The following is a 15,631-nucleotide window of genomic DNA, read 5'->3' as shown; positions in this document are numbered from 1 at the left end:
CAATGATAACAAAAATCAGGAATAGACACCGATGTGTTCAAATACCACTCTACAAGAGGTGCTTCTACGTCCAAAATGTTTAAATTTGGCATGTCCCTTGGTCAGATCATGTCTAAAGCTAACTGGAAATCTGCAGGCACTTTCAACAGATTTTACAATAAACCAGTTAGTGCCAGAGATGAATTTGCAGACAAAGTATTAACAATATCTACTAATACATAATATGGAAAGAGAAAGAAAATTATTGCTTTGAACTTAATATACTGGACAAAAAAGTTAAGGATCATGATCATTTAATTTATAAGAAATAACAATATATTTCATCATAACTATATAATATAAATCTTTAACAAGTAAACTAACAATTTTTATTGTGTTTATCAAAAATCAATAAAGCGTTAGCGTACACCGGGATAAATTGTAACACAACCCTCAAAAGAGAATGACAAACAGCCTTGGTAAAGGATGGAAAATTCACACGTAACCGTTTGCGCAGTGTTCTGATGTGTTCATTATGCTGTATGACCACCCCGTGCGACCGCGCGACAACGCCTCTGTATACTGCGGATAAGTCTCCGGAAGAAGATTTGCGGCAATCTAGCCCATTTCTCGATGAGTGCTGCAGAGAGCTCCTCACGGTTCCTAGAGAGTACTGGGCGCGCTGAAATGGCTTGCTATAGCTTGTCCCAGGCATGTTCTATGGGATTCAAATCAGGCGAAAGACTCGGCCAGTTCATTCGCTCAGTGGTTTCATTTTCCAGATAGTCTGTTATGACGCGAGCCCTGTGAGGTCTAGCATTATCGTCCATTAAAATGAAATCACCGATAGCACCTGCGTACAGTCTGACAATAGGGTGCAGTATCTCATATCGGTATCTGATTCCCGTAACATTTCCTGCGATAACGTGCAAGTCAAGTCTTTCTGGTTATACTGATACCACCCCAAACCATCACAGAACCACCCCTGAAACGATCATGCTCAGCAACACAGCAGTCTGCATAACATTCGCCTGTCGTGCACCAAACTCGCCTACGACCGTCATGAAAGTCTACACAAAAGCGCGACTCATCTGTAAAAAGAACAGGGGTCCAGTGACACAGTTGCCAATTGACATGGTTTCGTGCCCATTGGAGTCTGGCTGTTCTGTGTCTTGTGGTCAATTTGGGGCGGACTGCTGGTCGGAATGCGCTGAGATTAGCTGCATGGAGTATGTTATGTACTGTTCGTGGTGTTACACACACACTTGTTGCTGTTTGAAAGTCTGTATTTAGCGTAACAGCACTTTGGAACCTCTTCCGCTTTGCCATATTGACCAGATAACGGTCCTGACGAGCCGTGGTTGACCTCGGACGACCAGAACGTGGTCTCTCAGCAACGGTACCAGTATGTTCAATCTGATTGAAACTAGATCCTGAGATCCGCTCACTTAGATCGCTACACTAGGATCTGACGTAACCCCATAGGGGGTCATGTCCGCATGACCTTTCGCTTGGAATATTCATGAGAACTATCAGCCAGTCAGAATGAGCCATACAGGCAATGATGGCTATTAGGCGGTTCCTGGCAATTCGTAAACAAATTGCTGTAATCTCTCTCCCACGAAGTTTATTCCACACTGTAAATTTATATATTCTCGCATAACGAATTTTAAACTTTCGCAATAATGCCTAATCTATTCCGTTCATTCAAACAACAAAACGTACAATATGAAATATACCCAAATTAAATTAATTGTGAATTCAGATTTATGTATGAATAGGGACGGGTACGAATTGAATAGTTTTCAAGATGGTTTACTTAAATAACACGAGGAATATAACGCCAGTCGACGTAAACGGTGCATTGTGACGTCGCATCTAGCTGCGATATGTTTTCTTTCAAACTCCATCGGGATTTTTTAACGTTTGAATGAAAGAAAACCGACGTTGTTTAAATCGCATGTTTTGAAAGGTGTGCAGTCGTCTGTCAAACGCGCAGCCATATTTTTTGTTTCCATCTCTAACGTAAATAATGACGCAAAGGTTCATGGGAGAAAAATTATCGTTGGTATAAATCGACAGGGTCAATTTGATTGGTTTAACGAAAGGTCATGCGGACGTGACCCTATATGGGGTTACGTCAGATCCTAGTGTAGCGATCTAAGTGAGCGGATCTCAGGATCTGGTTTTAATCAGATTGCAGTATGTTGGAATCGATTCCATAATCGTGAAATGACACTTTGGGACACATTAAAGTGTGCAGCAGCAGTTCTTTTTTAATATTGCCAGATTGAAGCATACCTACAGCTTGGGCTGCCTCAAAGCCGGTTAAGTGACGTCGCATGGCTTGAAATGTCACAGGGTCATCAACAAATATCCACAACTTCACACACGTATTCAAATAACCAATTTCGTTAACTTTGTGTATACCCTAAATCACTTTGTTTTTCACCCTGTGTCGGTATTCATTCATGCATTCAATTAAGCATGAATTGCACGACCCTACAGGTAACATTTTCCGATCAATTACATGTTAATGAAAGTATGGATGGACTATAACGTAAACAATATATTACAATTTTGGTGGAAAACATTTCAAAATCATAATCCTTAACTTTTTTGTCCAGTATATTTATACCTTACTTCAGCTTTACGAAATAAAATTAGAAATTTTATTAGTGCACTTTAGCGCACGCAATGAAATTAAAGATTTTATGAGTAAAGTTGAAGTAAGGTATCCCCATCCATCCTCCCCCAACACTGATATTTCAATTGATCAATGTTGTCATTAGAATAATAGTTAACAATTTTCTTTCCCTTTTTGTATCAATTTTAGGCAATGAATAATGGACATGAGTGGTTTTCCCATGGATGACAAGACTACCAGATACGTGACCATGCAGGATACTGGAACTGCACCTTAATTAATCTAATTTCTACTAAGAGTTATATTTCAAAACAAACTTTGAGATATAAAACCTTTATATTGTTTTCTTTCATATCATAGACATTGATTTTTTTTACTGATGTATTTGTACAATAAAGGTATATTCACAAAAACACAGTCTACACTTTAATATTCAATATATATAGGTTTTTTTTTCTATTTTACTTCATTGAAAGAATGGGAGAAAACTCATGACAAAAACAATATTTGGTTTTTTTTAAATGGATATAAACCCATTTCTGCAGCCTCCTGAAGAAGGAAGATCTCGTGCTTTAAATAGGCTGGGAATATCGGAAGCTAGGGAGATTACATATTTATACCTTACTTCAGCTTTACTCATAAAATCTTAATTTCATTGCGTGCGCTAAAGCGCACTTTTAGCACACTTAAAAAATTTCCAACTTTGATCAAAATCAAAATTTTTTTTTTTATTTATTTTTTTTTTTTTTTTTTTTTTTTTTACAATTTATGGAAAACCATGAATCGACTACAGTTAAAACTTCCCATCCCAACGCCTTTGTAATCCGCTTCCCAATATTTCGTCTATAATTCGTAGTGTACATGTATACTATTTCTATTCTTTATACTGTAATCCCACAGTATCTCGGATTAGACAGGTTTTATTTGTATCATTTAAAAACATGGTAGTATTTTTCCATATTCAACAGGAGGAATTTAGACTAGTGTAAAATTCAATATGAAATCTGCACTCGTCTTCAACATTTTTAATAAACTCACCGTGCTGTTGTTAGACATCGCTCTGCTGTGCCATACTTTTCATTCGTTAAAAGGTTTAATGTTTCTCTTCAAATAAATGAAAAGATTACACTAATCGAGAGCACTACAGACGATAATCATAATTGCCATTAATTGCATAAATAATTTCATACAGTAAATTGATCAACAGAAAATATCAATAAGAAAGTCAAGTTCATACCTGTTGATGAGTTCCAGCTGCGTGTCAATATATCTTTTTAAATACGCTTTATCAGCGGTAAGGCGATATTCCATCGATGACCTTGTAGCATTTTGTAGAAGGTGCTTCAGAATCAGCGAGCCTTGTACAGGGAGAGTATGGGGACAAAACACAGTGTCTACGTGCAAAAACAATCAGAAGACAAGATATTTTATAATTATGCAGCTGTTTTTATAGCAGGAATATTCATAACCAAAATATTTTACTAATTTATATCATATGTTGTTTTCAGATGTTCAATGATGATATGTTTTCTGATTTCTACAATACGAATAATAGCAATCACACTGAACTAATCTAAAACGTATCTGCATGAACTCTGATAAACAGACTTGTAAATTGCAAGTTTTACCGATCGTATTTCGTTGATTCCATGAGCTTGTAACTTTTGATGACGCAAATTCTACCACGTGGATAGATCCGTCATCCATCACCATGGAGACATGATTAAGATCCGCCCACTCTAATAATTTGACCTTTGGCATATTCTTACTGTGCTTCACAGATCCAAGAAGTTTCAACTGAGAATAATGTAAGGAATGATTTAATTTAATGTCTTATTTCTGAAAAAAAAAATTATATCTATTTAGCAAGTCTCTTATGGTGGATCTTTTGTATCGGTTATGAATTATTTATTTCCCAAGAGTCATCTGTATTCAACATCAATGAAAGAAACCGGGGTGTGTTTTTTTCTTCAGGAAATAGAAACCATAATATTTAGAAAGTTTGGTCCAGAAGCATGTATGTGTGTGTGCAGTAACATGCATGTACAATGCGTTTTAAACACTCAATACCCAAGATAGCCAGGTCCATGAAAGGAGAAGATAACGAACAGTGATCAATTTCATAACTCCTATAAGCAATACAAAATAGAGTTGGGCAAACATGGACCCCTAGATATACCAGAAGTGGGATCAGTGCCTAGGAGGAGTAAGCATCCCCTATCGATCGGTCACACCCGCCGTGACCCCTATATCTTGATCAGGTAAACGGAGTTATCCGTAGTCAAAATCAGTGTGCCAGCCTAACAATCGGTATGAAACATACCATACCATTTCTTATGGAATCCGGATAGGGCCACATAGTTCACTATCGCATCATCGCATCATCGAGGTTTGGGTCGATGGTGCGATGGCACGATAATGCGATGACGATGGTGCGATAACGCGAGTACGATGGCGCGATAATGCGATAACAATGGTGCGATAGTGCAATGGAGCGATAATGCGATGACGCGATGGTACGATGGCGATGATGCGATAACGCGATGCCGCTGAAAAGCATCGCGTCATCGCCATCGCATCATCGCCATCGTACCATCGCAGTATCGCTCCATCGCTATCGCATCATCGTTATCGCGCCATCGTACCATCGTCATCGCATTATCGCGTCATCGACCCAAACCTCGATGGCGCGATGGTGCGATAGTGAACTACGTGGCCCTATCCGGATTCCATAATTTCTTCTTCGATCGACTATTTAAATTATATTTCATTGGTAGCCATTATCTTAAAACTGTGTTGTAAGTGATGAGACAGATAATATTATCGGAGAGCCAAATTGAATGTTGATTATTAATTATTCTTGATTGGTAAACATCTGATAAAACCATTCTGATGCATATCTATCTACATTTTCATCAAGCAGAAAAATACAATATACAAGTATTTCTTAACCTTGTCGTGATGTTGAGAGAACAGCCATATATCCACCCCCTGATCGTACAGGACAGCGAAAAAGTGGTCTCTGGTGCTGGGATTGAACAGGATTGCCTTCAGTCCCGGGTATGGTTTGTCACCCGACCGAGGGACGCTACAAAGATAGTATATGGTGTGCAAGCGATATAGATACATGTAACCATTACAGCTCTTTATTGCCCAGGAAATGCACCAAACTTAATATTTCTTGACGGAAATTGTCATCCCTGTAGGGAAGTGTAAAGGAGCAATGGAAGGAACTAACAAAGGAAACATAACAGAGAACACTGCACGAGGTCATTGAGGGTTATCTGGGCTATCAGCTTCAACGAAACACTGACTATGGTAATGAATGGAATAAGGACTTTTTTAAACACTTCACTCCCCTTTTCTATCGCCCTGGAAAAGGTGCACCAACTTAGAAATATATATAATTTTTCTCAAGATTTCATTTTATTTCAGAAAAATTTCCCCAGATTTGTTTTTTCTGATAGTTGATCTTGATTCGAGTTTAAGTGTGCGCTCTATCTTTGTCGTTTATCGGGACTTCCAAAATCATTTCACTCACACTGACACAACAGTTGTACCTGCCATGAATTTATACATACACATGGCGCTAAGCGAAGTAGGATTCTTCACTGTGCCTACACCTGCACTGGCACGAGACCTCGGTTTTTGAGAACGTGTGACACTTATAAATACCGAGCGTCCACTACCTAAGTTTGACATGGCCGAAAGGCACTGCGTTGAGCAGCAGTCACACCTCACCAGATAACGCTAACAGACATCCAACGGATAACAGAATTGTCAATCCGTTCGTCTCCGTTCCTTTGAGTTTCTTGTCCGTTTCTCTTTCGGTCAACGCGTTCCTTGTTCGGCGAAGTCCGGTCTATTCGGAAGAAAGTTTCGAGTATGTTCGAAGCTTGAAACGGACACTACCGGATTAAGGAGTCCGCTTAGTGTACGGTAACTATGCGTTGTTATGCTTGTCTAACGTTGACAAAACGTTATCATCTGTTTCCCATGCGTCCCTCGCTCGTTTAATCCGGTAATTGTCCGTTATTCAGACAGTAATATCTGTTAATAGAGATAGGCTTAGGGTATATCTCCAGATTCATACAGGGCTTTCTACCTGTGAATCTTGAGCGGTCTGCTCTTCCCAAACATTGTCAATAATAGAGGAAGGAGATGGGGATCTTGTAGCGTTTCCCCGTGTCATGCCTTTACCCTTCCCAACACCGGTAGACCTTCCTTTTGGAGGAATCATGGAAATATGTCAGCAAGAGTGATAAGGCTGAAAAGATGTATCCACTTTCGATTTATATACGGTTTGTCAGTCACGAAAAACAGACGACTGATAAATTTCGATCAGAAGAGCTCGCTTGTGCTTTAAGCTCAGGTAGCTAACAAAAAACGGAAAGGTAGCATAAATCCGTTTACTGAGAGTTTCTTCTACAGAATCACTGGGCCAATTTCAACCAAACTTACCACAAAACCTTCTACGGCAGCTCAAGCTTCTTAAGAGGAATTGTCACATTTTTTTCAATGCACAGATACATGTAATTAAGAGAAAAAAAATAGGGTGGGATGTTTAAACATCTTTCATAAACCACTGACCAGACTATGAGATAAACATCCATATCCACAACAGTCCCCCGAATTCTTTGATGTATTATTTCTCTTGGTCATACTAATAAACACCATCTTACCTTTTTAGTTTTTTTTCGGTGAGATTCCACAGACATAGCACACCCGTTGCGTCTCCTAAAATCAACATGTCATCTTTCATAGCTATATGGGTAACTGCCGACATGCCATTTACCTATAAACAACAAAGTGAATAAATCAACAACGATCTTCAATTAAAGGAAAATTTCAGCATTACCCATTCCTGATCACAGTATTTTTATACGATGATTTTTTTTAATAATTGCGTTTCCTTGTCCTAAAGTGGATTAACAACCATCTAAATGAAAATCACCTCAGGAGGATATATAGTAATATCCCACACAGCTCTTTCCTCCAAGGTAATCCTACATATGGTCCCGTCCTTGTCCGCCAAAACACACTGCTCTCTTGCAATTTTCTTGTACTCCTTATCATGTAATAGACTGTAAATACGTGGGAAAATATCGATTCAACCTCATCCTTGTAATTTATCTGTAAGATACCTACGTTTGCATTTTTAATTGTATTGCATACTTTCGTACATTTTCAATGCATTTTCAATTCAGTCTGCAAATGCAGAACGGTAAATATCACAAAATCCTAAAATAACATACTAACTTAATGTGCAGTATATGCCTTCATTGGTTAACACAAAAGGTAAGATGACAAACAATTACTAATCTCATAAATCCTATAAAGAATACAAAATCGAGAGTAGTGCAAACACGGACCCCTGGAAACACCACAAGGGGAATGATATGACAAAGACTAGTAAGCACCCCCTATTGACCGGTCACACCCGCCGTGGGCCCTATATCTAGATAATTACACGGAGTATTCACTATCACTCTGAAATAAGCAATTGGTATGATTGCTGTTATAAAATTTAGAAATTCATTTCAAAATTAAGGATTATCTCCCTCACGCATAGCTCTTATCCTTGAACGAATTTGACTCCACTTTTTTGGCACACTGTTTTTGCCTATAATAGCTCTAAAACGTCATTGTTATTTCGGATTTCAAACATTTCGGTTGAGCATCACTGAAGAGACATAATTTGTCGAAATGCGCATCTAGTGCATCAAAATTGGTACCGTATAAGTTTTACACGTCAGACAGCATTCGACCTATTGAAAGGTTGCATCGATAAATGACGAACGAATTTGCAAAATTCTGAATTTGAAAAAGACTGTTGAAAAACCTGTCACATCAAATTATCAATCAGAAGTCCAACAATCTAATCATACGCAGAACATGCCCTCGCGTATCGATTCAGTTCAGAGTCATAAACTCCATACACAGGTGACAATGAAATATTGCTACCTGACGATGAGAAGTTTGTCATAAAAGTTGGGTTGTTAGGTTGCCATTAACGTCCATGTTCAGTAAAATATTCATGTATCAAGAAGATGTGAAAGACTATGCAGTGTCTTTTATTTCGATTTTAATGAGACATATCTCTATCAAATCGACATTTTAGATAACACGTTGTTGATGTATTTATATATCGAGTTGAAGGAAAAAGCAAAATAGTTTTTCTTCTCATGAAAGATGAAGATAAAGAACAGTGATTAATCTCATAACTCCTAGAATTAATACAAAATAGAGAGTTGGGCAAACACGGACCCCTGGATATACCAGAGGTGGGATCAGGTGCATAAGAAGAGTAAGCATTCCCTGTCGACCGGTCACACCCGCCGTGAGCGTGATATCTTGATCAGGTACACGGAGTTATCCGTAGTTAAAATCAGTGTGCCAAAAACCGTCTAATAATAGGTATGAAAAAAGTCAGACAACATTTGACCGAATGATAGATTGTATTGGCAAACTAGATTCTTATAAAGACCATAGAATTTGCAAAATACTGACTTTAGACGAGATTGTAGAAACCCCTGTACCATCAACTTGTTTGTCATTAGCCTGCGTCGATTTAAAAATTGACCATACGCAGAACAACCTCTTGTGTATCGAATCAGTTGAGAGATATAAACACCATAATTATGCAGGTGATAATGAAATCATCCCGTTTATTCATAAAGTGTAAATGAAATATTTAAGTATAAAGCCGAAGTGGACGACTCTATTCTGTCTTTTATTTCGAGTTCACCGGGATATGTCGAATCGACATATGAATGAAAATTATTATTTTTGATAGATAAAACATCATCGATATATCTATATGTCGCATTGAAGGCCACGGCAAGACTTTATTCTTCTCACTTAGAAGATTTTGAATAAATTCTGCTTCATATGAGTATTTAAAAAAGTCGGCTAACAAAGGAGCACAATTATTGCCTAAGGAAGTTCCAACAGACTGTTGGAAGACCTGATCACCAAAGACTACGAAAAGCTTTTGAATGAATTAAGCCTCATAAGACTGCAAAAAAAGTTCAGTTAATAAATGAGCACAATTTGTGTCCATGGGAATTTCAACAGATTGTTGAAAGACCTGCTCCCAGGGGACTCCAACATCTTTCAATATTTATTTCAGAGTGCTTGTAGGTAAAATCAGAGTGATGTTAAACAAACCTTATTTTTGTATAATTGATCACAAGGTATGAATATTTCCGAGTTCCGGTTTTTTTTTATTGACAGACGTCTATGATCTCAAAAAGTCTAGACTTTTAATTTATCTTGAGAACAAGTCGTATGTCTCTATGTTGTTTGTTTTGGAAAAGTTTGATTTCTTTACTAAAACTTTTTTGGAACTGACAACTTTTGTTTTGGGAATCTACATGTACATTGTATTACCACCATCTTGTAATGTCTCTTTGATTTTAAGGATTGTTGTGAAGTTTTCGAATTCAAGTGACTTAAATTGATTCATTAGACATATTAAAACAAAAGTATGTACCATCTATCCTTCTGTGTTTAGTAATCCAGAAGTGATAAAAGAATTAGATAGGTTACATGAGGAATATGTTTTGGTTCCAGATGACAAAGCTTGTAACAACATTGTCTTTGTTTGTAAGGCTCATTATTATAACTGTATTGTACACGAACTTTTTTCTTCAAATCGCAAAAACTTTTCCCAAATCAATAAAATCAAAACAAATGACTTTTCAACATTTTACACGGCCATTCTTCACGATCAATTAAAGACTAGACTTTTTGACATAATAGACCGTTGCTTCTTCAACAGAAAAATTAATACCTAGTATTGCTACATAAATATGGAAAGTTGACGATGGAGAAGTTGAAATCATCCCGTTAGTCATAAAGTTGAGTTGTTAGTTTGCCGTAAATATCTACTTTCAATAAAATATCGAAGTATGAAGCAGAAGTGGACGACTCTGTAGTGTCTTTTATTTCGAGTTCACTGGGATATACTGAATCGATATATGAATGAAAATTATTATTGTTAATAGATAATACATATTCGATATTTCTAAATGTCGAATTAAAGGCCACAGCAAGAGGTTTTTTGAATAAATTCTGCTTCATAAGAATATGAAAACAGGTCAGCTAACAAAGGAGAACAATTCGTGCCTATGGGGATTCCAACAGACTGCATATGGTTTTCATATCTCTCAACTGATTCGATACGCAAGAGCTTGCTCTGCTTATCGTCAGTTTTTAAATCGAAGCAAGTTACTGACAAACAAGTTGATGGTACAGGGGTTTCTACAGTCTCGATTAAAGTCAGCATTTTGCAAATTCTATGGTCATTATAACGATCTAGTTCATCAATGCAACCTATCATTGGGTTAAATGCTGTCTAACGTGTTTCATACCGATTGTTAGACCGTTCTCGGCACACTGATTTTGACTACGGATAACTCCAGTTTACCTGATCAGGATATAGGGCTTATGGCGGGTATGACCGGTCGACAGGGGGTGCTTACTCTTCCTAGGCACCTGATCCCACCACTGGTGTGTCCAGGGGTCCGAGTTTGTCCAACTATCTATTTTGTATTACTGATAGGAGTTATGAGATTGATATCTGTTCGATATTTTCACCTTTCAAACATGGTAACAGAATTTAGTCTATATTCTGGTGTTGAAAAATCCAAATACATGTATAGACTTCCTTTGGCTTCTTCAAATCACCTAGAGTAAAGTTATGCGCAAATATAATGCAGACACACTTCTTTGTTGACGTACAGTAAAAATGAGTTAAATGAGACATTGTTTATATTTGGTTTTTTGTATGAAAGAAGTTTCATCACATTCACATAATTTCCATGTAGACTAAGATTTCAAACATTTTCTATATTATCGTTGTACATGTATCTATATGAAAAAAGTGTCTAATGCCCATATAATTATCATGAATACAAATGTAACAGGGGATCAATATCCAGACTACAAAGTTAGCAACTAGGAAATTAAAATCTCACAATAAAGTAGAGGCCAAATTGACCACTTTTCTAAACGTTAATGTTTACGAAAGTCTACAGTACGTAGAACAGTGTTGACATTAAAAAGCATGTAAACTTTGGCGCTTGGTCATACACGTGAGACAGTCAGACAAAGGTTAGGAAAGGAGCTGGCTGTGTTGATTGAGTCACAGGACTTTGGGATGGAATTTTAATATTCAAGAACAATTAAGCTTGTTATACTGAAATAAACTACTTTACTTTGTTATATCTGCCTGTGTCATGTCTGTGATGTCCTTGTTCATTACACTCTGACTCAACTGTCTCACCACGGTCTTCCAACTACAGAGAGGAGCCCATGTCTACAATGATAACAAAGATAGAATGGGGACGCCATTTCTAGTATCCCTTCGTCGCTAGTCACGGTTACTGAGTCCGGCAGAACCTACCCTACCTCAAAATGACATTTGACGTAATGTAAACGGAGACATTAGGCGTGGCTTGCAACGATGCTAGTATCCAAGCTCTACAACAATTCAACACAGGACAATTTTCTAAATACAAGGGTCACAACTCAGCAAAAGATAAATCAATGGACCGGAACAAATTTCGAACTTGATCTGCAACTCGTCATGCCAAAGCAATGTACCAAATATCAAAGGAATATCTGCAAGCATGACGGCAAAAGTGCAGAAAACTGATTCGCTGGACCAACTGACAGACAAACGGCTGGATGGAGATAAAACTTAAAGTAAAGTCCCTTTCGGATCCGCTGATGGGGGACTAATACCAATTCTACGAAGAGAACACAAGACCATGAAAGGCAAGAAATCTGTATAGAATAATTCAAGATGTACGAAATAAGTCTAAATAGAGGAGCCCATATCAGCAAAAATAACCCAACACAGAAGAGTCTGTGTCCAAGCACATTATGGGATCCTAGGTATATACAAATAACAATTCTCACAATGAGAACCTATTCAGTAATAATGTCAAAATCTATTCAGAAAAACGCAGGTTTATAAACATGTCTTTAAAACATGATTGAATGGTAGATTGTTGAGTCGAAGTCAGTAAAATACCAGTCTTCAGTCCCAAGCCATTCCCAAAAATATATCTATAAGTACCAGATCTGACCAAAAGTTGTATGACCATGCAAGTAATTATAAGTATAGCAAAATTTAATCCTGGAATATTCTATAATACAAGCGGTGGTCTAAATTATACATTTAAAAATCCTTAATCTGCCCAAAACAAATATTAATTCGTATCTATGATATGAAAAAGTGAAAATAAGGAACAGTGATCAATCTCATAAATCCTATTTAAAAAATACAAAATTACAAGTAAGGCAAACATGGATCCATGCAAGGAAGCGCCTAAGGACGAGGGAGCAAGTGCCTAGGAGGAGCAAGCATCCCCTGTTGACCAGTCATTTAATCTTAGTTTGAGTTAAAATTATTTGAGATGACCCTGAAAGTTAATACATTGTAACATTCAGTTGCATTTCAGTCTAGAATATATTCAGTGGCACATCTTCATTATTTTCTACATATTGTAGTATTTTTCTTTAATTTTGAACTTATTCTTCATGTCTAGAGATTCTTGATTTACAAAAAATCCTAAATATTCGGCCATAGCAGTGCGGGTTTTTTAATATGTGAATGCTTAGTAACTGGAAAGTGGAGCCGAGCTCGTGCCATGGCCGCGATGAAGCCAAGAAGTAAACATAGGTAGCAATTGTTCCTTCGCCAAATGAACTCGGCATTAAGGAGTGAGAGTCACGGGTCTTTCTCATATACACATATGACCTTAAAAACAGAGGTCTCGTATCGCGGCAGACGTTGGCCCGTTAAAGAACTCATTTATACGGCCCTACGGACGTATTGCAACCCGGATCCATTAGGCCGACATATCATCTGGCAACCGATAAAGAACCCTGAGCGCTAAGCATATGTCTAAATTTTTGGTACTTCACTTACAACTGATGACGTCTCAATATGAACGAAAATTCTTGAAGAGACGAAAAACAAACTTTACAACAAAGGACAAGGGACATTATTGGCCAAAATTGGCCGCGCTTCAAAAACCGATCATATTTTGCAGATAGAAAGGTGATAATTTTCTCGTTTCATTCATATAAAACATGTACCATTTACTTGTTGCTGATATTGAGAAAATAACGTTACAATATTGCATTGTTAACTCTGACGCTATATTCCGACGGTCGCTTTTTCAGAACGACGTCATCGACCTTATAGGATTTACAGTCCCCTGATTCTTCTAGAATATTTTTCTAAAAGTTACAATTTTAACTTTTTATATAAAAATACTCATTGAGATCAAAGACAATTGAAAACTGGCATGCTATGGAAAATACATTATTCATTTACATGTAACTTTATCGTGGTCATATACATTTTGCGGAAGAATCTTGTGTTAATTAGAGTGAGGAAAATAATGCGTGCATTTGTCAAAAATTGTTCATTAGAACGCAATCATATTTTCGAAGGTGCTGTTGGATGTCCCCCTATTCAAATAAAATATGGAAAATAAAATGGCTTTTGAATTTCATTTTTCCTGGGAGTTTTTTTGGTCATAAATATAAACACTGATTAAAAACGTTGAATGAGTCGGATAAAATCATTTGTTATGCCATATACACCAAGGACTATATAACAGGTCTGCTTACATGTGTATGCAATATACATGTTACAGTACATACGAATAAAATATGCTGTGGGTATTTACAAAATATATTGAATAAAGTGTGGTAAATGTACATATACTAAACGATACAAATTTATGTTGCATGAATGGGATCATTTTCTTGGGTACAGCAAAACACGTCAAGTAATATGCATGTAACTTCAGATGGTATATTTCATATAGCAAATGTATTTAAAAACCTCACAAAAATGCGTCCAATGTATTCAAAAGCCTCACAAAAATGCGTCCGTGTTTATATCTTTACATTCCCCTAAATGGTCAACAAAGTAGTTCCAACTCTCTCTCTCTCTCTCTCTCTCTCTCTCTCTCTCTCTCTCTCTCTCTCTCTCCATATAGTGTTCATCTTTGATAAATGAAAATTACATCAGTCAGTGGGCATGCCATTGTATGCACCGACATTCAGTCTAAATCTAGAACGGACTCTCGGAAGTTGTTTGAGTACATGTATAGACAATGTGGTATATGTAACTGCTTTTCCCAGGCACTTATTTTCATATGCGAATAAGGGTGTATTGAGCGAAACACCCCCCCCCCACCCTTCATATTCTTGACAGTAGTATTGAATGAGAAAAAAAATAGGCTTAAAATTATGAATTGAACCCATGTAGCGAAGGATACCCCCCACCTCCCGACGATTTAAGAATTCGAAGATCAGGCAGAAAGGTTTTTTTTCATTTGCTAATTAAGTACCAACTTATCCTTCGACCCCCCCCCCCCGAAGTGTCGAAGGATAAGTTGGTAATTAATTAGCAAATGAAAAAAAAAACCTTTCTGCCTGATGCAATTTATTCTTAAATAATCTTATTTTGAAAAGACATATTCCCGTGACCTTTAAAAACGAAAGTAGAATAATTTCCATTCATCATGCGGTGGATTTTTGATCCGCCTCCGTGACTCGAAAGACAGACATCATCTGCATTTATTAGGTGCAGATTTTTATGGCAAACTAGGTAACGCATTAATTGTTTTACTGGGCATACATGTACTTATTAAATCGCAAAGTAAGTAAAAGTTTATGGAGTTAAATGGTGGAACAGTTTGCTTCAGTTCTATAACATGCAAAATATTGACATTGCGTAACGAAAACGGCCGATTTCCGCATTCATTCTTTTTTAAAATTCATATTGTTTGCATCCAACCGACACCATATTGATAATGAAAGAAGAATATTAATGGATAATTAAACATGCAAAATATAAATCTGGTTGTTGCATGCAAAAGTATTATTATTTTTCAGTTCTATAACATGCAAAATATTGACTTTGCGTATCAAAAACAGCCGATTTCTGCATTCATTCTTTTTTAAAATTCATAT

General features: G+C 37.1%; 1 protein-coding gene across 2 annotated transcripts in view; it reads right to left on the bottom strand.

Annotated features, from left to right (window-relative positions):
- Positions 1-15,631, bottom strand: part of LOC125658013 (WD repeat-containing protein 11-like) — a 47,265-nt gene that overhangs the window by 6,261 nt on the left and 25,373 nt on the right. For both annotated transcript variants that reach the window (XM_048889038.2, XM_048889039.2), the window contains exons 16-22: positions 11,848-11,948; positions 7,581-7,710; positions 7,309-7,421; positions 5,579-5,714; positions 4,255-4,423; positions 3,864-4,020; positions 3,665-3,730 (exon numbers count right to left, since the gene is read on the bottom strand). In XM_048889038.2, the coding sequence (XP_048744995.2) occupies positions 3,665-3,730; positions 3,864-4,020; positions 4,255-4,423; positions 5,579-5,714; positions 7,309-7,421; positions 7,581-7,710; positions 11,848-11,948 (872 nt within the window). The remainder of the gene's footprint in view (positions 1-3,664; positions 3,731-3,863; positions 4,021-4,254; positions 4,424-5,578; positions 5,715-7,308; positions 7,422-7,580; positions 7,711-11,847; positions 11,949-15,631) is intronic.

This window comes from Ostrea edulis, chromosome 9 (assembly GCF_947568905.1).
Source record: "Ostrea edulis chromosome 9, xbOstEdul1.1, whole genome shotgun sequence".
Taxonomy (NCBI): Eukaryota; Metazoa; Mollusca; class Bivalvia; order Ostreida; family Ostreidae; genus Ostrea; species Ostrea edulis.
Note: the sequence above shows the minus strand (reverse complement) of the source record. Positions and strands in the feature narration are given on the sequence as shown.